At 38.3% G+C, this 24,923-nt stretch overlaps 2 protein-coding genes across 13 annotated transcripts in view; one reads left to right on the top strand and one right to left on the bottom strand.

Annotated features, from left to right (window-relative positions):
• LOC131435491 (fasciclin-3-like) overlaps positions 1 to 21,591 on the bottom strand; it is a 132,855-nt gene extending 111,264 nt beyond the window's left edge. Inside the window, exon 1 of one of the 3 annotated variants that reach the window (XM_058603434.1) lies at positions 20,257 to 21,591. In XM_058603434.1, coding sequence (XP_058459417.1) covers positions 20,257 to 20,314 — 58 coding nt within the window. In that variant the 5' untranslated portion in view covers positions 20,315 to 21,591. The remainder of the gene's footprint in view (positions 1 to 20,256) is intronic. The other 2 variants (XM_058603433.1, XM_058603435.1) reach the window with 2 other exon arrangements.
• LOC131435488 (uncharacterized) overlaps positions 1 to 24,923 on the top strand; it is a 682,557-nt gene that overhangs the window by 424,986 nt on the left and 232,648 nt on the right. For 3 of the 10 annotated variants that reach the window (XM_058603424.1, XM_058603420.1, XM_058603425.1), the window contains one exon: positions 19,914 to 19,958. The exons of the other annotated variants lie outside the window; for them this stretch is intronic. The gene's annotated coding sequence lies outside the window, so the exon portion shown is untranslated. The remainder of the gene's footprint in view (positions 1 to 19,913; positions 19,959 to 24,923) is intronic. 10 annotated transcript variants of the gene reach the window in all.

Below are 24,923 nucleotides of genomic sequence, written 5' to 3'. Positions count from 1 at the left end.
TCTATCGGTGCTAAACTCCGCGGCCGGATATGGGAGTCAGTGAAATCAGTCAATTCCCACCGCTCTGGATGATGTCATCCACGAAAATTTTCTCCACGAACAATGCAACAACAACCGGTAAAAGCGACACTAATTCTACAATTGGGTTGGAAAAACTGTACGGCTCGGAACGTGTGTGTATATCGGCTGCATGAACAACAATGCACCAAGCGTTGGTTGACTGGTCACGCACCGGCTAATTGAGAACATCGAGGCATTGTCTTTCTTGGATGTCGTTTTTATGTTTTTACTATTGTTGACGATGATGATAATGATGATGATGATGATGGTGATGATGATGATGATGGTGCAATTTTGCTTTGGGTGTGGTCCTCACTAACATAACCCCTATAAAAGTGAACCATTGGCGACACGCTTGGTTTTAACACTAATGAGTATGCAAAGTCCAGTTTTGCATGCCTTGGGCTGAACCGACTGGTCTGATGTCATTTAAAACGTCTTTTGGCGAAACCGACTAGCTGTTGAATCCCCCCAAAACAGGTTGTGTCTTTCTGAAATACTACCAAATTGTTTCATGTTTGTTGATTATAATCGTGTTTGACCTCCCAACTATGCTCTCAGCTTAGCTCCGTGATACGTTTCAGCTCTAGCAATTACCAGCAAATTTGAACCGCCTATCCAATCTGCAATTCATTCCTTTCACTTCAACCAACAATTTATGATCGGTCTGACATGAAACTTTCTCCAAAGGTACTTCTAGTGAACCTCTATCCGACTACAAGAGCTCTGTAGCAGCAATACCATTAACGAGTAATTTCCGATAGCACGTGTTAATTCGTGATTTTTTCTCCGTTTTCCTATGAACATTCACCTTCTCGATAACAGTTGTCTACCATATTTAAAATAATGTCCATGGTGCAGTTTTCTTACACTTAAGTTTCAACTCTGGAATTGAAGGCTAACCACACGCAGCTTAATACAAGATAATTGAAGTATCCTCTCCTTCTGTCAACCACCATCGATCCCCAGGATCGCTGGCGACGGGAGAAATACTTTTATTAGAGCCTTTGTGGAACCGTACCTTCATCGTAGTAGCAGCAACAGCAGCAGGTCCCTTTGGGTTGCGGTCCTCGTGAAGGCACAATATAAACTCATTATGACGGGCCGACAGTTGGTCAGCCATTCTACCGGGCGAAGCAACTTCGTTTTTGTTGTTGTCCTCATCAAGGCTTCATTAGAACCGAACGAGATAGAGTAAAGGAACCAGGATGTAAAAGTGCCTTTACCTATTAAGATTAACAAACTGATTACACGTTATTAAAGGCAATTAAGACGAGCGAGATGTGCACTTCTGTGCTCAGTTCTTCTGCTGCACGACGTTGGGTTATCGAAGCCTGACTAGACCATCGACAGGCAAAAGGACTGTGATGTGGAAGAGGGAAAAAGTTGTCTTCAGGCGAGGGTGAGGATACAGAGAGGGCAGTAATCAATTATTCGCCGGTGTTGTGATTGTTTTTGGGCTCTTCGGTTTGGAAAGGTGTATTTAATTTCCTATCTTGTTTCCTGTTTAGAAACTGACTGACTAGTTTTTTTGTACGAAATGAGAATGAATCTTGAATATATCAGCTGTGTGAATTGAAGCTTGTATGTTGGGCTGTTAGATGTCGCCAGTAATATATGTACATTCCTATGATATGATAAACTTTATTTTCCTTCACATTAACCTTCAAAAATATGTATATGTACAAACTCGAAATATTCACTGAGTTAAGCAACTATGGTGCTTACATTTTGACAAAATATTACTTGTGTGCTATCCTACTGTTACAGTGGTTCTCGCATATCGCGGACGCCTTTGGAACCATAATAATTATTCGCCGATCGCCGTTTATCATTACTTTGTGGGCAAGAAATATATTTACACTCTATTTTAAAAATTACATAGCATCAATGGAAAATGATACACAAATTTGAGAAAACAACAATATGATTTTCATATTGACTTAAAACCACGATTGTATTGAATTTAAGGCAATACAGCCACACGTATTGCTAAAAACAATAGTTGACAAAAAAGTGTTTCCTGAATATGATTCACTGCCCCCAAAAACTACTTCGCGTACCATTAGCTGAGCTATTTATTCCGGGTGAAACGGCTAGTAAGGATCGGTGCTGACAACAAATCGTAAACTTGAATTATGCGTTAATCAAAATCTGACCCGAAGAGGAACTGAAAACAGTGAAAAACAAACAAACGTTAGCTTAGCGTTTCATGTTGAATTAACTGCTAATTCACTGATGTGTCGAAGACTGTCGAAAAGTTATTGCGCACCTCAGCATTAAACGGCCAGTAGTGACCAAAACCCCCGTCTGAAAGAAATAGGATGGAACTGAAGGTAAAGTAATATTACCACATGATAACGAGCTATCGCATACCGCTTAACAGACGAGGACGCATCCTGCTCTTCAGATCTTGAGCTGTTCAACTATGCCTTTCGGAATCGATTGGATACTTACTTGCAAAGCAGTGCTTTGCCTATTTAGAAAAAAAAAATAAAAATAAAAGAAGTAAGCGGAAAAGCCATGCGAAAATCGATTAGGAAGTTCGGTGAAGACAACACTTTTGAAAACGAATCAAATCAAGGTTCTGTTTTGAATAAACGAAAGCGGAGCAGCCACAACGCAGTCCGAAACGATAAGCATCGATCATTCTTAGAGTTCGACAGTTGTGCGATGCTATGCTTGCTGGCATTATACATGGTCATAAATGGCATTGTACACAACGATTTTCGATCGCTCAGCATTCCGGTAATCTCTCGTTGGCTATTTCCATCCCTGGCTTGCTGCTTAATAGTCATTTACTGCTGTTCTGTGTGTTGGTAGTTCCGGCCTACATTGTTTTACTTAATTTCTGATATGAGACTTTCAAGTAAAAGTAAACAAAAGATCATTAAAACTTTGATTAAATTGCGATAAAGTGACGCTAAAACCGGATAAAAATATTTAGAGTAAAAATTTGACATTAATTTTGCAATACAGGCATCGTTTCTTTTTTGCAACAACCGGACAATAAAATGTATTTAAAAAACGGATAAAACCTTAATCAGTTCTTCCAAAACAAATGTTTTTATCCGGTTTTTGTACACAACGCTTTTACCGAATGCCGCTATAGAAAGCAGCACAGATCAGGCTGCCTACAACAAACCAGCAAATCAAGCCTCGTCTGAACGGCTTTTCCAAACTAAGTTGTATATATCCTATTTTTGCTTTGATCTGTTTGTATGAGAGTGATTTTTTATGATAATAGCAGGACCGAAATGATTTATTTGCACAAAAATCGCCAAAAACTCCCAAAACATCAAACCACCCAGCAGTTCCACCTTCGAGTGGATGACGAATCGCATTCATGTCCCCGCACTAGAAAACCGCCGAGTGAGCGAGCGGGTGACTCTAGGATGCATTTTCCACTCTAAATCCATTTTGATGCGTGATCCCTGGTTATTTGAATATTGTAGGATTAACCTACTAAACGGTTCTCGTCCGACCAAAACTACCACACTACAATAAGCCAGAGCATAAACAGCCGGCAACCGATATGGGTCGGATCGGTCTTCGATGGGTTGGAAGTGTGATCTGGCATGGGTAAACCACTTCGAATGTCACTCGGATTCGGATAAATTGGGTGGAGCACGGAGCGGTGTATGTATTTCACTCGATCCCATCCGTACCGGTTGCTACTTTGTTCACACACTGGTGCCATTTATAGCTTTGTGCCACAGGAATTGCAAATAAAAGCCGCATTCATTTGTGCATATGAGTCTTCGGCATCGAATGAATGTGGCACGATTCGGTGAGTAAGCGATACATCTATGGAAGAAACCTCGTAAACCTGCTAAAGGCGTGCTGTTTCTGGCGAAGGAAAGTAAGATCTTTCTCTTTTGTTAGTGGTGACATATTTATAGGTTCATACAGCGAACACCCTGTCAATCAGGTTCGGAACCAAATAAGGCTTTTTAGGTTAGAGAAAAGAGAGAGTGGATCATTTTTCAGAACGTTGCTTGTCAGGAAAGCGATAGATGGAACTACAATTACCAGATAATTTTGGTAAGGTGGGTTTGTGGTGTTTATTAGTTATGTTAAGTAGAATAATTGCTATTATGGTGATGGTGACTTTCTAATTTGCGTTCGAACGAAAACGTGAACCAAGAGAGCAATGATAACACCCCAATTTGACGATCAACCAAAAGAATAATTTTTCTACTGATAAAATATACGGAGCCTTGATGTTTCATACCTCAATTTGTGAGAAATGATTCAAACAGTTGAGAATTTTCTTATCATTCGCAACTGGCATCTTTCATTCACAAAACCAACAGCATCAACAAACAGCGTGGCGGCTATTACCACTTTGCTTTACCCGGATGGATGAATCTGCGAAACAAGACACGATCGTCATCGGATGACTGCCGTTATCAGAGTTACCCGTTCGGTCAGGAGTGCGATTGGCCTGGACGCTGGTCGATACCAACCGAAACTGACGTCGGATGCGCTGCCAGTGCTTCGGTGCAAGTTCAGTTGCAACGTAAACATTTAAAGTGTTGTCTTACACAGTTGACCAACGATGCGAGAGTTTGCGTTGGATGGTGCCGAGAAATGAGAAAAGTAAATACGAGCCGAGCAACCGCGTCGCTGAGTGGTTGGACTTTGTAATCATGGGTAGGAAACTGATCCTCTTCAGCATGAGTGTATGTGTGTGAAATGGGGTATAGAAAAATCACGGAAAGATTAGTCGGTTCAGGGCATAGAGATTGGGTTTCATAACAAACGTTTGGGTTTAATGCTGTAAATACATTTGCTGATGACTGCACATCCTGCCGAATGGAACGGAATTTCAGCAAAAAATGCCATTCAGCAAAAATGCCATTTTTGATGACGGCTTCACGGTTATTATTTCCAGTACAATACGAAAGAAAAAAAAAAGGCAAAACAAAACATACGCACTACATTCCAATCTGGAATTTAATCTTCAGTAGCAACCGACTTCGAAGTCGATTATTAGTGTTGCATGGCTATTGCTGCAGTTCTTCTGATATTGGAAATCCTTTCTGCTTTCAGAGTAATACTGACTTGTAATTCCCTTAATCATCGGCAGAAGCCTGCGGAAGCAGCGAACTCAAAATATTTAGTTCTATTGACACAATAGCCATTGTTACAGGAACCATTTCAAGTACCTGACCAGAAATTGACCAACGCAACGGTGTCACATTTCGGTCCGAACCTGAAACCGATTATATCCAACGACGATTGACGAGGGGTTCGGGTAATTATTGTCGTTACCGATAAAAACCGCAACCGTGCGGTTCAAACGTGCTCCGGGGCTCCCGTAAATAAAACCCCAATTCCATCGACCTTCACATTCCTGTCGAATCAGCCCACAGCCCGCGTTTGCCGCACAAGTCACAACAATGTGACCATGTCAGCATCAGAAATGGTGATTGTCTGCATTGTCCGCGCGGGTCCAAATACGGAAAATGCAGTCGAGCATTATTATTATTTATTTACAATTGGAAACGAATCAAAGTGCCCATCGTTCACGATTCATGTGTTGTTCGGTACCGGAGAGCCTTCAACGCACAGCAGAAGGAGTCAGCAGAAAATCGAAACGAAACTCGTGAATACACAAATGCCCGTATTTTTGTGCCTAATTGAGCTCAGGTTCTCGCGTGCTGCCGAAGCCACTTCAAATAACTTTTGGTTACGCGACGAAGGACGTATAAAAAACGATCCCCTGGGATCGCAACAAGCACACGAAATCCATGATCCGAAACTGAAACTGTTTTCGGACTGCTGCTTTGTTGTGTTGAAGATAATTTTTGAGTCATTTTTAGTTTGGGTTACTGTTACTGTTTCGCTCACTCGGGGCGTAGACGCTTTGGACATTTCGAAACGAAAGTTTGTGCGTGGCTAGTCGTTTCAAGCCGCTGACTTTGATCCCTATAAGAAAGGGCAATGGTCGAGTTGCGCCGAACAGAGCAAACCGGACAATGTGGGAATGTAGACGTTTTGTTTTGTGTTTGCTCCAACAAAATGACTGGTTTTGAGTATTTTTAATGGACAAAGATACTTCGCTTCAGTTCTCCTACAAGGGAGACAAGTTTGATTTTCATGTAATCCATTGCTATTAATCATGTAAAAACGACAGAAAAGCATAGTTTCGATTAATTAGAATCCAATACACAAAAAAAAACAGATATTTTTCGAAACTATTCTGACGTGCTTGCAAAAACATAAGTTTCGGAACAGCTTTATTGGAGAAACAAACTGGAATTTTTTAAGCTTCAACGACCATTTGATTTTGGGTTTCAAGTGCGAAGCATGAAAAACGTCTTTTGCCACTATTTATTGCAACATAATGAAAAACAACTATTTTAGTGAGATTAAGCTGCATACCACTATTCAAAGTAAGAGTTGGAATGACTTGAGAATAATTCACTAGCTACAAGCTCTTTTGAAGCAAAACTATCCAGGTTTTTACCAAACAAATTTAACCCATGAACTCACTGATGAGTCAAGAAAAAGAAAGTATGCAAAATGGTTTTTCGTAACGTTCGTGTCTGCAAAGTGCCCTTGGCTTTAGCACAACCTTGAGAAACATAGAATGATGCAGTCACGGTCTCAGGGATTGTCCATATCCTTACTCAATGGAGAAGGGTGCACACGAATGATGACATGGGTGATGTCAGACGAAAAGAGTCAACAATACACAGAAGGCGAACATTAAAATGCATATGTCCTCTATTCTGAATATGAAAAACTTGACAGAGATTGTCCATGCTAGAACAAATACTATGCTTTGATCTATGAAAGAGCAGCGATCAATTAATCAAATTTGATGTTTTTAGTCGTAATTTGACCATATGATGACCGAATCATATCCTCTCTGTTTTCTTTGGCCGCCAACGACGTGGTCAACATCGTAGAAAACCTGCATACCTAGTAGTTTAGTTGCATATTACTCTTGTAGCTTACTCTCAGATTGCATTGTAGAATTCTTTATACTTTCTCAGGCGTTCATTACTTTCACTCAATTCCATACTAATGTTCCACTCACTCACTTTATTCACACTTTCAAGATTGAAGATTGAGTGCATTTTTTTTAATCATGTTTATACATTTTCTAATATATTCTCCTGCGCAACATCGACAAAGATAGAGACCATAAACGCAGATCAGAAAAGTTAGCGTTAGTAGACAACACGTTTCGATATCATTTTAAGATAATTAAGGTAATAATCGTTTGTACCACTTCAGACATATTACACTATATACAAAAGCGGGGTCAAAACTAAAGCGGATACAATTCTAAATTCTCCGAAGTTTCACTAACGACCTGTGTGTGTGCATGTATGTGTGTATATGTATAAAAAATCTCACTAGTTTTTCTCGGAGATGGCTGAACCGATTTGACAAACTCAAATGAATGGTCTCACGGTTCCATACGGAATTCCTGAATTTCATCCGAATTCGACTTCCGGTTCCGGAGTTATAGTGTAAAGTGTGTGAAATATTGTACACCATGGTTTGACCGATTTCCACAAACTTAGATTCATATGAAAGGTCTCACGATACTCACAGTATGTTATATATTGTACACCGTCAATAAAACCGGCGAAATAAAATTCAAAGGGCCGCTACGAAACACACACACGATCTAATGATTCACTGGTAAACAGGTGAAGCTCATTTCCGGACCAAGTGTCAAATTCTCTGGTGGACTTGCAATAGAAGATACTCGTATCTTTCGTTGCAAATTGATTACCGAAAAGGAATCTTTCGCTTCGGTTACAAGCTATTCTATCATCTCGACAGAAGGGAATCTATCATGTCGATGATTCCAACAGCGTTACTAGTGTTCATTCGAACACCGTAGCCTAGCTCATTCGTTATGGAAAGTGTGGAGCCTTGTAACCTCCCCCTTGCCCGGAGTAGCCCATAAAAGGAGAAAAAAAAGTATACGTAAGATATAAACTTCAATAGTACAGGTGATAGGATGATGGTCGTATGATAATAAACTTGATCATGTCTGAGCAACAGCTAAGTAGCATTCCTCGCTACCTTGTATGAATTTTATTATTGTCAGATACGATCCCGATTATCTACTATCATGTTCATGCTGAAGTGTTCTAGAGGGATATGCGATAGATACACATTTCATATTGATTTTTGCCATTCTCATATAGATGCAATCACTGTGAAAACCGTCTTTTGAACCGAGGCCCGGAGGGCCGAGTGTCATATACCATTCGACTCAGTTCGTCGAGTACGCAAAATGTTTGTGTGTGTATGTAACAATTTTTTGCACTCACTTTTCCTCGAAGATGGCTGAACCGATTTTCATGAACTTGGATTCAAATGAAAGTTATTGTTACTCCATATAAAATTCCTGAATATAATTTAGATCCGACTTCCGCTTCCGGAATTATGGGGTAAAATGTGTAAAAAATTGTGAAAATAAGTTCACCCACTTTTTTCGGAGATGGCTGAAACGATTTTCACAAACTTCCGGTTCCGGAGTTATGGGGTATAATATGCAAAAAAACTTTTCTCATAGATAGCGCGACCGATTTTCACAAAATTAGGTTCAAATGGAAGATTCTGTGGTCTCATACGTAATTCCTGAATTTCGTCAGGATCCGACTTCCGGATCCGGAAATATATCGCAAAGTGTGTTAAAAATTTTATACCATCACTGAAAAGGGCAAAAACCCGTTAAAAAACTTCTAAATCGACCTCAAATGTTCTCCAATCGATACTTTTCATCAGCAGTCGATCAAACAAACCGATTTCGCTTATTCTTTTGTGATTCGAAGAAAATTATTCTGAAGAATACCACAGTATTATATATGATAGTATGATTGATATGAGAAAGGCATCATTACACCACTAGGTGGATTAAAACAGGTTTTTCTCAGTCAAATGAATCGTGTTTTTTTTGTGTAATGTTACGTGATTCAAGAAAAGAGCAATCTTTTGAAGGATTCCGTACATAAATTTTGATCGAATTCGTAGTACATATAACAAGCCTAAGTATTGAACTGTTGGTGTAAATGGGTACTACTAAAACAATTGCTATTTCTACTGCAGATGCCATCTGTTTGAAAATATTGAGCCCATAAAAAAGCTATAATGAGCATTAGAAGAAATGATCCACATTTATGTTGTCACGCTTCAGAAAATTCTTCGCACAAATGTTGAAATTCACGACTAATTACACCTCAAAGGCAACGTTCTAACCGAGTGCACCCGTTCGCATCCCACCGTACATCCGATCGTGCCATATACCACAATCCCTGGCCGAGTGAACTTTTCAATCTACCTTTCTCTGACCGTTCGGTCCTGGATGGAAACCCCCGCGCCATCGAGCGGTAGACCGTTACTGGCTTGAAACCATAATTAAGAGGTTATATTAGAATGAATTATTAACTGCGCTTTCTATATTTTTCCTCCGTTTTTCAATACTCTACCATCCTTTCGCACCGCTGTCAGGACGGCATTATTTTCCCTTACGATGCATATTCTCCCGTTGCACCATTCCACTTACACCGTTCGACCAGTTCTTCCGCAAAAGGATGAACATTGCGGCGAGAGAGTGGCACTATCTGTCGTAAATATTTGCTCACCGAGTCGCGAGGAAACATAATAGCTCACATCTACCTCGTTTGCATAAAATCGTTCCTAGCTTCAACAGTGACACACACAGTCTCTGGTTATACACTGAGACTAGTCGAGGAGGTGTAACTTTTTAATAAGAATGCTGACCTGCGAAGACCGCCCGCAGAACACTGGCTAATGGCTTCAACCAGGTGTTCGTCCACGGATTGTGAACAGCAGAGAAGGCAACCCTCCAGCCAACCATGCATTGTTCCTCGTTGTATGACAGAAACTATGTAAATAAATACGGAAGCGCAACAGTTCTAAGCGCTCTTCCCGACCCGGGCCAACCCTGCACCATTCAATCGAAATAGTCTTGGTTGCGAAGTTTTAGAATTTTCGTGCGGTGCGCCCCCGGAACATGCCAACCATGTTTGTGTGCGAGTTTGTTTGTGTGCGAGTATGTCGGTGGTTTTCTCGAGCTGTTAGTACACTGATAAAAATATCCAGCAGTAAATCAAATAATATTCATCATTAATCGAATTACGAAATACGTTATGTTTTTTTCTCTAACAGATTTTATGTAAGCACGTTAGCCCGTGGTGCTTTTTTTATGTTTCTTGTACTAAATCAACAGCAAATTTGTTGAGGGTGGTAGATGGTCTGAATATTGAGGGTAAGTGGTATGTGCTTGGAATTTTGGAAGAATTAGTTTTCAATTTTGTGCTTTTGCTTTCTATTCTTTTTCGTGCAGCTTTATTTTCAAATACTGGTTTTAATTAGATTTTAGTTTGATGATAGCTTTGTTACGTTAAACAAATGTTACTCACATATCCTAAACGACCCACAAACAGAACTAGTCATTTCGTATTGAGCTATTCAACAACACCGCATTTATACGGTATAAGTTCATTTGAAATGAGTCATATTATTCCAGCATTATCGCGTTTCTGTGCAAATACCTTTCTATCAGATAACCATGTTCCCGGAGACTGGAATTTGGAATCCAGCGAAGGAATTTCGTTCACCCATACTCGCCTCTAGCCGTAAGTTCTTGGAAGCGATGTATTCGTTTGCGTTACAAGTCGATAGCTCAATTGACTCGATGCGTAATGGAAAAAAGTACAACAAAGAAATACTTCAACGCAACAAGGCGGAGAATATTCAATTGATTCGATGATTCGGTTCTATGATGCAAGGAAATGCACATGAGATGATGAGATCATTATGCGAGAAAATGACCGGTTTTCCGAAGGGACTGTATATTGTATGTTATTGTTGTATGGGAAGTCATTATATTCTAGTAAATAGCTGATAGTTTTTATGATTCGAAGTTTTGACCATGAAATGCTTTCCCAAACCCAAAATCAACTGAATTCTCGGACAGGATCGGAAGCCCTCATCAGACTTCATATATTTCGATAGGGATGAAACTTTGCACAGATTTGTAGGAAAACCATTTGTTCTGTACGGATGGAGATACCATTTCGACTCAACGCCGATTTTTAAAAAAGAGCGACATGTACTTTTTACAAATCAGTGAAACTTGGAAACTGATTCTGACATACAATTAAATATTTCGAAATAATCATTATAGTTCTTTATTGTAAAATAATGGTGATTCTGAAAATAACCTTTTATTAAAGCGTTCGTCACTCTCCGATTTGAGTTCTAATCTATTCTGAATCGGTGCAATGCATTTTATATAGCAAATCAGCAGAAAGTTCTACTACAAACTACAACTGGTTGAAAAATGGGCCGTATACAGTATAGTGTATGAAAATTTCGCATAATTCTTTGGGTAAACAATTATGGTTCTAAATAGCAACATACAAAATTTTGATGTCGATTACTTTATTTTAGTTTTGAATATTTCAGTGAATGAAACTACCAAAAGACTGTACGGGATTACCTTCTCGCATTCCGAAGGAGCAAATTGTGTAATTCTCTAAGATATTAAATACTGTTGCGAATTTTGTAGGTTTCAATTTCCGATTTGCAAACAAGAAATCATTATAGTTCTTTAAATAACATTTGGAGCCATTAGAAGGGCTGATTTTGCATGATGTTCCCCATTGTTGTCTATTTTTCGTTGTATTTTGCTCCAATGCAAACGATGATGCAATCTTCTTTGAAAGGAAACTGGCTTTGCGATCTGGGCGTTTGAGGTTCTGTGCCACGCAACAGGTCTGCTTTCATTGCCGACTTCTCCTCCTGACGACCGAAATTCAAATGAGAGCCCGACCTGAGCGTTTCATGCTTTATACTTGGTTTATTCTTACTGATATTGAAGGGAGAATCTCACCACGACATCTAGTTCCGTCTGAAGCACTAGAAGAAATTAACGATTTTCAATGAAAGTTTTGGTACCGTTTGTACTCGTTCAGTAGATAATCGGAACTGATATGTGCCTGACTACCTCAAAACCGTCGTCCGTGTGCGAAAAAGGCAAGCGAGCGTGATGAATTTTGCGGTGAGATGATTAAAATTTGCTTCGTTACTTTTTCAAATTGTCATCTATTAAAGGCTCTGGGGAGATTTCCAAAAAAATACTGTGTCAATTCTCAATCCTTTTCACATAGAATAATACAGCAAACATTGAATACCGAACCCTTTATTTCAGGTGATAGTTTTAAGAAGGAAAATGAGAGGGAGTATTTCAATCTTATATCGGAACACACAGAAGTTAGTTGTATTATGATATATTTTTTTCGTTTTTAAATGTCCAGTACATTGAAAAAAAAAAATCAATTGTTTTCAAAAAATTGTATAGATTTTTTTGTAAATTTGTGTACAATCAGAAAAAAGATTTTCTACTTATTTTTGAGAAAGTAATTTTAATGATCAAATGGAACCAAATTATCAACAATTGAACAAAAAATGAAAATATTATTTTTTTTGACCCCATATCCAAAATAGGCATATAGACCTTTAGACCTTTAGATGCATTTCGCGCCAAATAACATTTGGAGTTGGAAGCACTCTCTCAAAGCCACTTTGCACCTACTTTGATTTTTTCAAAATTGATATAGCCTGTCGTTTGAAAACCACCAAACTTTCTCACAGATTTTATTCAAATAGATACAAATTACAAATTCTGCTAGTGAATAGAAAAAGCAGAATAGGTCGAATTACAAAAAAAAATCGAATAAAAACGAAATTTTGTTCTACATTAAAGAATCTGTACGTCAACAGACTCAACAATGGTATATATGTTAGTTACTGTGAAAACACAACATCTTCTTTATAGTTTTTTGTATTAGCATTGCGATTTTTATTTCAATACATAAATTGGAGTTCCCATTCAAAACAGTGCCCATTAAAAAATTCAATCAATTTTGCGCAAGTCTCCCCTGACCTTTTTTGTCAATTTTTGATCAATTTGATTTTTGCATTTGAATATAATCAGTCAACAAAGTTTGACTATTTTTCAAAGGACAATCTAGATTAATATTGGAAAATCGAAGTAACGTTTTGTGACAAAGTATTCATACTTTGAAAGTTTTCTTCAAATCTGAGGTGCTGCCAACATTTGTGTGAGTTGGAGCAAAATTCGTCTATAGCTTGTTGTAACTGCGTTATTCAACAAAAATCAGAGTTCTTGGAATATTATGTCTGAACATCTCAGGGACGGTTATCCTGGTCTTTGATTTGTGATATTCTAGTAGTAACTTAGGGATTTTGGTACCTCATGGGTACCAGTTTTGCGTACTTAGCATAAAAATTTCTATATTTTAATATTTTAATGGTTACTTGCAGCTTAACGCGAGTTTTTTCTAGTTTCTTCAACAATATTAAGGTAAAAATATTTGAACAAAATTGAAGATTCGGTTTTCCATAGTTTAATTTTTTCGGCTCTCATTAAAATTTATTTGTACATGTTAATAGGTGTAATATTCGGTAATAATCCAAGAAATTACGGAACGCTGGAGTTTACTTCAAGTATAAGATTATTTTTTCTAAGATCACCAATCAAAATCAACACCACATTTAATCACAAATCGTTGATTGGAAGTCTTGCAATCGGGGCAAAATAATATTTCGACTCTACTAATGAAATGATACTTTGTACAACAAGCCTTATTTTCGTAGTAGAAAAGTTGAACGAACTGAAACATCCGTGCGACTGCATTTTTGGAACAAATTAGTTGTTCGCTGCTGAATTGACAAATTGAGATGATCAATGAGTGAAAGAAACAAAGTAGTATTCAAAGCGCAACCTACAATTAATTATATTGTTTTACGCAAAAACACTAATATCCATGACCTTGCGGCCCCGAGCTTCAATTCGATTCTAAAAGCAAGCCACATTCCCACATACATGCACTCTCATATACCCAATTGATAAATCTTATCATAGACGAGGAATCTTCCAACCCAAGAACCGAAATTTTCAAACCGCTCCCACCATCGTCTTCCTGTCTCATTGACTACCCGAGAAAAAACTTGTTCTGTTCACTTTAAATGTTAATAAATTCAAATGAAAATAGAACCATCCGAATGCAATGCGAGAAGCGACGTAAAAGAAAACCACGCGAACAAAGGACAGTCCGCGGCTTGTGTCTTTTCTCCCGTAGTGCCGCGCGCTGCAGTCATTGACTTCGTCGGTACGGGAGGAAGGCTCAGACTGACCGGCACACTTCGCCTAGAGGCGCGTTGTTCAGCGGTGTGCAGGATAGATGGGTAGATACAAGGAACCGAAAATTTATTACCGTGCAATTACAGCCGAACCGAAACAGACAAGAAATTTGTGTTCTCCGAGATCTGGTTTTTAATTCCAATCGGATACTGAGTGCGGCGAGTGACCGACGGCTAGTTCCAGAGGCACGACAACGACGAGGGTTAGCACATTCGAGTCAGGCAGCAGGTCGAAAAGTTAGTTACGCCTAGGTTTCCTTTTGAAGGTCGGCTTTCGCCCTCGTCGGGATATAATTTCTTTCCTTTCTTTTGAGGACACTTTCGGCTAAGGATTTGTGCGGGGTAATTAACACGAGACGGCCCGGGTGAAATAATGACGGTGTTAGTGGGCTCGTCAACTGACCTCAATGTGAGTAAGTTGAAAAGGGGCAACGAAAGACGATTTTTTCTGGGTATCATTTTTCAAGGATGATTATGATGTTCACTGACTACCTGAGATATCGTAGTCATGTGTTCGTTGCAATGAGAACATATTTCCTACGTTGGATGACTTAATATTTTGCTTGAAGTAGTTTTGACAGTACAAAAAATCAACCCATTGAATGAATCAGTTTTGAATTTTTCAGTTTGAATCAGTTCAGATACGTGGAATTTATTCTATAATTCCATGTTATCAAAAGTTCCTTACGTACTTTCAAGCCGCAGGAAAATGATTTTTTCAGATACTGTGGAACTTTTGGTTGTTATTCAAACTTATATACATAACAAAAAAAATGCAAAATGAATTTAGTTTCGAAATCATTTGAAGAATTTTCAAATGTAAAGTACATGAGTTGAATATATGTTGCTTTCAAAGTTTTCGGAAACGACGAACCTGTTCTTGTCCTATACTGAATTCATACTGAACAATCATAGATTTTGCTAAATATTGAGTTCCTAACATGTAAATGAAATTGGTAGTAAATGAAACTTTTCATACTTCACACTAAATCAATTGTTGATTTGTTATTTTAATGGTCAATCCTTTTGATAGAAGACTTGGCTTATTCTTTCAGGAGTTTCGTTTCCCAGAAATATTTTTTACAGCTCGTTATACAAAAAAAGCGGCGACATTTTTATACAATAAAAAAAAAATCGTGTAAATTTACATCTTCTGAGACCAACACTTATGAACGACACATTTATACGAATGATTTAACGCATATCTCGGGAATGTATCAAGTGTATGAAATATTGAACTTAAATATTTAGCTCATTCAGACCATGTCTGTTCCCATTCAATATAATTGGTTCTGCAAAAGATGCGCTGGGCTTGAGAGGAAAGACAATAAATTTAATTTACATCATAAAACGAACAGCTGATGAACACTTGTGAAAATGATTATCACGTGTTCCAAACAGTTCCATCGCTCGTGTCTGGTAAACGCAAGGCTAAAATGCATAATGCGTTGAAAACCATTAGGCGCGAAGAAAATTTACACTGACACTAGCTGCGAGAAAGGACTCTTTTTAAATATTTGCGTCAATACGCTCAGTCTTGGTGATGAAAACAAAATTCGATGCACATATATTTTTTCCGGCATGCTTTCTTTCTAAATCCGCGAACAGACAATAGTCGCTTGGGGCAAAATCTAGCGAATATTATGAATGTGGTAGCAATTCAATTCATGAAATTTAACCATCGTAACTACTTGTGATTTGTGACACGAAACTATTAGGAAAAGCGGGTCCCACCTTAAAAACAAATTTTTCATATTCATGCAAAACTGTAAATAAATCTTTTGATATTTTCACGATGTCAGTTATCTTCTGAAACTTTACTTAACTATTTTTTATAATGGAACGTACTTTTAAGACAATTTCCGAACCAACAACCGACATTTAGACGACCAGAACGTGGTGCGTCATCGGTGTTTGCACGACCACGTTTGAATTCAGCATACCAGTCAATAGCCATTGATTTGTTTAGAGCATAGCCCGCGGTTGGTGGTTCAATGCATAGGGCGCTGGTCTTACAAGCTCGTGGTCTCATATGTTCGAGCCCCGTCGTGGAAGGATTCTTAGTGTCAGTAGGTTCGTAGCACTAGCCATGCGATATCCTGTACGCTATGAATTGGCTGCGAAGTCTGTTGAGACAGAAAGGCCAAATGTGTAATGCCAAGACTTTGCTTTTAGAGCCCGCATAAGGCTATTCAGGGCATTTTTTTGCTTGCATAGTATTTGTTCTCATGAAAAAACAGTGTTTTAACAACACTAGAAATTTTTATTTCTCCATTGTACCTATGTTTCTAATAGTTCCACGATACCTGACACACTAAAGAACTGAGTGTCATGAAATCTTGTCAGATGACATCTGAAGAATGTCTATTGAACGCTAGAAAGATTTTTCATCAGTGTCTCTCTGTCAGACCGGGGATTTATTCTGATAAAAAAAGCTACAACAATTCAGAAGCATCCAAATCCAACAGTAGTTCATACGTGTGCACTTTAAACAGTTGGTAATATTCGGCTCTTCCTAATTTGAATTGCAGTGTGACCCCATAACACAAAAAATATCTTAAAGCAGTAAATCTTTTTTATTTGAGATATACTTTTTTTTTTTTTTTTTTGTTTCAATTATAGAGGTTTTAACATTATTGTTATTCGCCTCTTCGGGCCAGAAAAACTTTCTGACCCTATGTGCGGGGTTGGGAATAGAACCCAGGCGGGATGCGTGAAAGGCATCGACTTACCCATCACGCTATACTCGTCCCCCCTTGAGATATACTTATTATTAATTTGTTATTGACGTTGGTTATCTCTGTTGTCTTCATTTCAACTCATATGCTATTGGATTCAAAGCAACAAAAATTATTAGTGTAATGCTATCACTAACAGGGTTCGAAAAAAAATAAAAGTTCTGAAATCGCGACAGAAATTTTCAGACAAAAAATTCATCGATCAGAAACCTCACTTAAGAAAAGTTCACTACTGATTTCTTCAAACGTGATTTTCATTGAAACTGATCTCACATGACAAACATCTATTGCAAAAAAACACACTAGCGAGCATTCTCCTCGATGATATTTGAGAAAAAAGTTCGCATCATTGAATATATCTGATATGATTCTCGAACAGAAGATTTTTGGGAAATATTTTCCCAAAAATTTTCATAGCCGTTATATCTCAACCCTTTGCAGAATACATGATGAATAAATTCGTCGATGAACAAATCCGGAACCTTTCTAAAAAGGTTCAGTGCGCATAGGGCTGTTGAAATGAAAAATAGCTATATTTTCAGTTCATGCAATTTGATGCTCTGTTGATAAGTGGGTCAATAGAGGTGAAATAAGAAATCTTTTGGTTTTGCCTTTCTCATATAGAAAGGTTATGCAATCATTGTGAAAACCGACTTTTGAACAGAGGCCCGGAGGGCCGAGTGTCCTATACCATTAGACTCAGGTCGTCGAGTACGCAAAATGTCTGTGTGTGTATGTGTGTATGTAACGTTTTTGCACTAACTTTTCTCGGAGATGGCTAAACTGATTTTCACAAACTTAGATTCAAATGAAAGGTCTTGCGGTCCCATAAAAATTTCCTGAATATTATTTGGATCCGACTTCCGGCTCGGGAGTTATGGAGTAAAATGTGCAAAAAATTGTGAAATAAGTGCACTAACTTTTCTCAGATGGCTAAACCGATTTCCACAAACTTAGGTTCAAATGAAAGGTCCTGTGGTCCCATACGTATTTCCTAAATTTCATGCGGATCCGACTTCTGGATCCGGAAATATAGGGTGAAGTGGGTTAAAAATTGTATACCATCACTAAAAATGGGGAAATTCCTTGAAAAAAAAGTCTAAAACGAGCTCAAATCTTTTCTGATTGATAATTCTAATTGAATCAGTAGACGGTCAAACAAACCGATTTCGGTTATTCTTTTAAGAATCGAAAAAAAATATTTTGAACAATACCACAGTATTATATATGATAGCATGATTGATATGAGAAAGGCATCATTACACCACTAGGTTTTTTTTATTATATTTATTCAGGAATATCGTGGTGGTAAGGTAATATAATCAATCAAATCAGCTAGCGGTGTGAATAGTAATAGTTAGAATGATAATAAAAATGATAACCAATCAAGAAGCATGTTAGGCAACTGATTAAAATATATTACCTTAAATATCATACGCATCAAGTAATAAGAGCGCAGGTTATCGTTACGCCAATTCAAACGAGCTATTCAATCTACGGAACCTGCTGTGTGTTCGAGACATGCAAAATGCTGCGCTCCTGTTACTTCTATAAATCAAATTTATACTAAATAGCGTTTTATTGGGTTTAATCTTAATAGTGAAGTGTTATCAACCAGCTGGAATTTAAACTGCATTCCGTCTCTATAATCACTATTTCGAATGTGTTTTTTATATATTGTTTTTATATTGACCACCTTACGTGCGTCGAAAGTATAGCACTAATTATTTCTCAGTTGCTATTAAGTACCGAATTTATTCGACAGAGATTTTTTATTGATGAAAATATAATAATTATATCTTACACGAATCACTTCGGTGTTGAACTGAAGCGTTGTGGAAATTCAGTATCAAAATATCATCGGAGACTCTTCTGATACAAAACATCACTTGGGAATTTCGAGGTTCAGAGTTTTGGGGATGCTTCATCCCCATTCCATCGATGGAACTGACGATTCAATTTTCCACAAAAAATGGTCAACCCCCACCCCTACCGTTACCTGAATCGGCCAGTATATGTCGAAACATGTTTTTGTTCGTTACGTCAGTCAAGACTTGGCACTTTGATGCAAACTAAAAAAAGTGTTCCATAAGTGACAGAAACTGTATGTCTATTTAAAGGCTAATGTTCAACTGCTTAGTGAAATATCAGTTTAACATAAACTGTTATGCATGGGTTATACACGGATGACGGTTCGAATACGAAACATGAAGTACATACGATTCAGTTTAATTTTCAGAAATTCTCGAGTGAAACCGAAATATGAATGCAGTACTCAAATTACTCGAATGAGCTTGATTTTTATTTATTCTGTAACTCTATAGAACACACATTTCTCTTATCAAAATTTTACGTGCTGTTTTACAATGACTAGTTTGTACGTGTCAACCGAAATTGTGTTCTTAGGGTCAGTGTACTAAAAGAAGTGCTGTAGTTTAGAAAAGGAAAACTGTTGAATTAGTACGAAATGATAAGAGGATTTTATAACATTTGAAGGAGTTGACTAAAGTTCTGTTGATCTTAAGATATATTAAAATCTGTTGGAGGAATTGCTATAGCACCAATTTTTTTTTATTATCTGGAAAAATTTAACAAAAAAATTAAATTTTGTTTTTTTTTTTCGAATATGTTGGATTTTTTAATTACTGTTGTCGTTATCGACAATGAATCTATTCACATAAGCAAATCGCGGAATATTACATAACATATATTTATATAAATAATTATTATTACTAACGCTAACGTTATCGATACCATTTCAATTTATTTATTTATTTATGACTTTCTAAATTTGTGGACCAGATGTTTACATCATACTATCATTCTATTTTCACCCATTCCTTCCATCTTATCTAATCGGAAGTTTCATTCTCGTTATCATTTCAGGTACGACCCCTGATTCCAGCGAAATATTTACTTCAAACCAACAGAGTAAGTTTACCCCAATTCTTATCTTATCCGAATGTGACCGCAACCTTGGCACCTCGCTTCCGGTGCACAAAACAACATTTGACACTGTATCAACTTTCCAAACTATGCTGGGCGTACGTCGACAACGAAAGTTTTCCGGTTAGACCGCTTGCATTATGGGTGACAAGTTGTAAACAAATAATAACAATCTTGTACACTTTCGTTTTTAATGCGAAATTAGTCACGCTTCACCAAAGCCGTTCACGGTCGGAAATTAGCTATTAATATTGAAATCACGAAAAATATCACGGATAATTACCTGAGAAAATAGCGCAAACCACGATGCAGGGCAAAATGAATCGCTGCTTGTCTACCATTTTGTTCGATTTTTTTGCCGTTGCTTGTTACTCTTATTTCGGCTTAGTTTCGGTTCACTTCGAACGGGGTGGGATTCGGTGGAGCCACGGCAACTCTTTCGCTCTCGCTCTCGTCTTCAACCACCGAATTTCCTTTTGCTTGACTGCTACAATCGGACACTTTGCGAGCGGCAACACTTCACGCGTTTTTTTTCTTTCACCACGGCTCAAGACTATGGCGCTCCTTCACGATTCTCACTCACTCACTTTCACGACTTCCTGTTTCGACACTTTCTTCGCCTAAGTAAATATTTTCTTATTTTTTTCTGCTTTTGTGTACTTTTGGAACATGGGGCTTTCGTCAAACACTGACAGTAGATTTTTCCGGGCAAGTAACACGTTCTGAGTAGTCGGGTCGGTTGTTGTTTTCACTAATATCTTGTTTCCAGAGTAAAAGTGTTTATCGCGAAGGGACACGATGTTCCCATACACGCGGTTGGTTTGTACTGCTAATTCTGGTGGACACTTGTTGAGTTGGGGCGTTTTCCCCACTAGGTTCGATCTTGCCTTTAATTTCGCTTTACTTTACCTTCTCGCGCTCGAACGTGTACTAGCGGGCGCGTACTTAAGCCAACTACTTCGGAGCCCAAGCTCAGCCAGCCTAACGCGGACAACGGCAACACAACGACAACCGCGACTGTCGGTACAGACGAGGGCACCAACACACAGCAGACCTTGCGAGAGTAGCGCGCAACAGAATGAATCACCGGACGCGTGTGTTTTACCTTGAAACGATCAACGCTCACCGTCACAAGCGCCGTCGTTGTGGTCGTCGTCGATGGATGCAACAAGAAAGACCCGATGCAACGCAACGTGCACACAACGGAAGAACTGCAGAATTGTCTGTAGCAAGACTTTCCGTTCAAAGGTTGCCTAGTATATTCGCGACTAGCCACTCTCTGTTCGAAAACTTTGCTAGCCCAAAGCCACTGACTGACTGAAGCGATCTTTCTCCTGTGACCCAATCAAATCATTCAAACACCGTCCTTTGGCTCAAACTCTAACCAACACTCTCTTTGTTTGACCGAAAAAGTAGACTAATTAAATTCGAATTACTCCGTTCGGACGCCGCCTGGGTCAAAAACTAGCCAAAAATCAATAAAACACTGACACACCGTACGTCCAGGTTGCCTGCCGCTTCGCCTCACAATAAAAGCCCAAACTCAGGCAGAACACACTGCAAGTCGCCACCACTTCTGTCGGGGTGTCGGTTCTTCGGCACCCACCAGCAGCTAGTCGGCTTCAGGTTGTCGCACGCCCCCAGTGTCCAAACTCCGCACCTCCACTACGTCAGCGGCTGCGAAACGTTAATTTTCCACCGTCTCTGCATGCTACGACGACCGTGTTTGCATGTGAAAAAAACATATTGTTGTAATAACAATTCACCTTCTACCACAAGCTAAGCGGCGGAGTTCCATGGACTTGGCCAAGTGCCCGCGCGTCCATCTAACCAAACCGGGAGAGTGAGATGTGTATCAAACTAACACAAACGCCGCGCCCACCTGCTTTCATCATCGTTATCGTACTTTTTTGCCGTGTATCTGCAGCTTATTACTTTACCTGGATCGTCCTGACTGTGTGTTGTTTTATTCTTTCTGTTGTGGCCAGCTCACACACAGTTTGCTGCCAATACCGGAGCGAACGAAATGAGAGATCCATTGGCCGATGGCGGAGGTGGTCATGAACTAATGTGTGTTGGATTTACGGCCGTGGTCCGTGTGTGCCGTGCGTCTTTGCGGTACTGGTTGACGCGAGTTCGATCTGGCAAGTGGAACCCGACTTCTGCGTAGTGTCAATGATGCTATCAAGTAGCGATTTATTTGCTTTATGGTTCTGAATTATGTGCTCTGATTTGACTATTCAGTTTATAAACTGGAATGTGTTTATAAATCTTGGCTTTCATACAGGTAACATTTCTTGGATCATCAATAAATTAGCGTACTCTGGATTTTGAAAATCTACTAAAATGAAATATATATTAGTTAATTTTGTTTTGATGTTATTAGAATAGAAAGTTAACGAAAACTAAAGAATAGATTCGATTGATTGACGCTCATACAAGTTTTCGCACCTATTTCATCCACTTCTTTGTGAGTTCATTTAAAAGTTTAAAACAGGAAAAAATTTCAACAATCTAGATAAGAAATCTTCATTCTACACAGGCTTTTTTTCTCTGGCAGCTTAAGATTATCATTGAGTGTATATTCAAATACGCGCTAAAAAAATCAACCGTATACTGGAAGCACTTAATAAAAACTGTCGTAGGGGAAAGTATTATAAAACGTCTCTGCTGCCCAAAACGCCCCCTTTCTTTTTTATGTATTTAAGACTTTTCTAAACAAAAGTTTTAATACTTACACTATTATTTCGTATGATCTTTCTGCTATGCAAGTTTGACAGTTGTCGTATGCTGAAAAATATAAAAAAACTTGAAATATCATTAGGCAGTTTTTATATGTAAAGTTTTGCTTCGACTAAACAAGCATTTTAACTGTAGGTATAAAATGTCAAATAGTCGGTTGCTGCTTAGTAATTAACTTTTAGCAGTGCTAATGTATCCATTTACAGTACAGGATCCGCCATGTAACATTTTTTTAAACATGCAATAAAACACAAACGGTTCATCCGATTTCAAATGTTTTTTTCATATTAAAGTACAATCCTTTCGGTTAATTGTGGAATATAATTTCATTCAAATGGCTGCTTCGGCTGGCCTTGCAGTACGCCATACGGTCGGTCCAGTTTTTAGTACATTTTCGATTGTATGCAGCTTTATTTCAGCTATAGCTGCACGAATGTTGTCCCTCAAGGCTTCAATTGTCTCTGGCTTGTCCACATAACACTTATCTTTGACAGCCCCCCCAAAGATAATAGTCTAGCCTAAGCCTTGGTATTACATTCCTGTAGTGGAATTTGACCTTCTGTTTCAACAGACTTCGCAGCCGATTCAGAGTGTACAGAACCATTGCATGGCTAGTGCTACGATTCTACTGACACTACGAATCCTTCCAGGTCGGGACTCGAACATACGACAACTGGTTTGTAAGACCAGTGCCCTATGCATTGAACCGCCAACCCGGGGCGATAGATTACGGCGTCCTATCACAGCTCCGAGGCGGCCAAACGACATCCGAATTTCGACTGATAATTCGATCTTCGAAGACTATGCGCAGAAGATCGATCGTAGCGTTGGATGTGTGGCACGGAGCGCCGTCTTGTTGGAACCAAATGGTGTCCAATGAAACAAAACCATTTTATTGATATACGAATTTTTTCATAACAGTCACTCAATGGATATTATGCCTCACCTTCGATTCAACAGTATGCTTCGAGTTAAAATATTGTTTTAAAGATTTATAACGGTTATTAAAACAAAATGTAGCGTTGGGAGGATCAAAAATGTTGGTTTATAGTTGTAATTATTTGTTTATGCAATTAATTTTTGATGCAAAAAATATCTTCTTTATCTGCTTTTGTTCTATATCGCCATTTCAAGGGGCATACTACATCATTGTTGTGGGGCATACGGTAGCTGGGGCATTATGCCTACGGCAAACGAAATAACTAAGAATATGGTCGTTTTGGAAAATGTGTTTGTATCAATCACTTCTACCGACATGGTAAAAAATGTTCCTCAGGTGTATTGCAAAGAAATACCAACTTTCTCGAAGAAAATATATCAGTACATTTAGAAATATCTCAATGTTATTCTCAGGGGGGAGGGGGGCATATTGTGAAATTAAATACTTCTAGCTATGCTGGAAGTATTTAATTTGACTTTCGTAAGGAATATTGAATCATTTGTAGAATCGGTGTTCATCCCGTGTAGTTCACGAGCAAAAGGTGTAGCAGATCTTTTTTCCGAATTCTTGAGAAAAAAAATCAATTGCACCATTTTTTCAGTAAATACTTTTTTTAGAGCATCCAAATAATTTCCTACAGCTTGGACATCATTTTAATAAGTAGGTTTTGGGCTACAACGATTTAAAACAATGTCTAGAAAATATCTATATTTCGTCAAAATGACTACGTCTACGATAAAAATTTAATCTTTTTAAGCCGTTAAATCATGTTTAACTGTTCAATTGGTTATTTTTCATCAAGGAATTGCAGTTTTACAAATACCTGTAATTTTGATCAGTTGTTACTTCTTCGTATGTACAGAAGTAAATTTGAAACAAAATATATGGCAAAAAGAGAATAGTCTGCCGGTGTCAGTAGCATAGTGTGGTGAAGAACTACACTTGTTAGACGACCATACTTGGAGACTTGAATTTAGTGTTCGGTCCTCACAAATAGAAGGTAAAATAGAATTCATTTTTTTCTTCTGATTATGCTTATATGAGCTTGCCTAGGCTAGCTTTTAAATTTATAACTGTTTCAATCTAGAATACCTATCCATCTTTTCATTTCATATCTCTTGCCTCTCTCAGTTAATGCTTGCCGAAAAGAACCAATCAAAATCGATATAGTAGAATAGTTATTTACCTACAACTTATTTTTGAACACCATTTCTGTACAAGGTTTTCTTAATAAACGCGGGTTTTTTCGCACGATTTACACGGTTTGG

Source organism: Malaya genurostris, chromosome 3 (genome assembly GCF_030247185.1).
Source record: "Malaya genurostris strain Urasoe2022 chromosome 3, Malgen_1.1, whole genome shotgun sequence".
NCBI lineage: Eukaryota > Metazoa > Arthropoda > Insecta > Diptera > Culicidae > Malaya > Malaya genurostris.
This window is presented reverse-complemented; position numbering and strand designations above follow the sequence as displayed.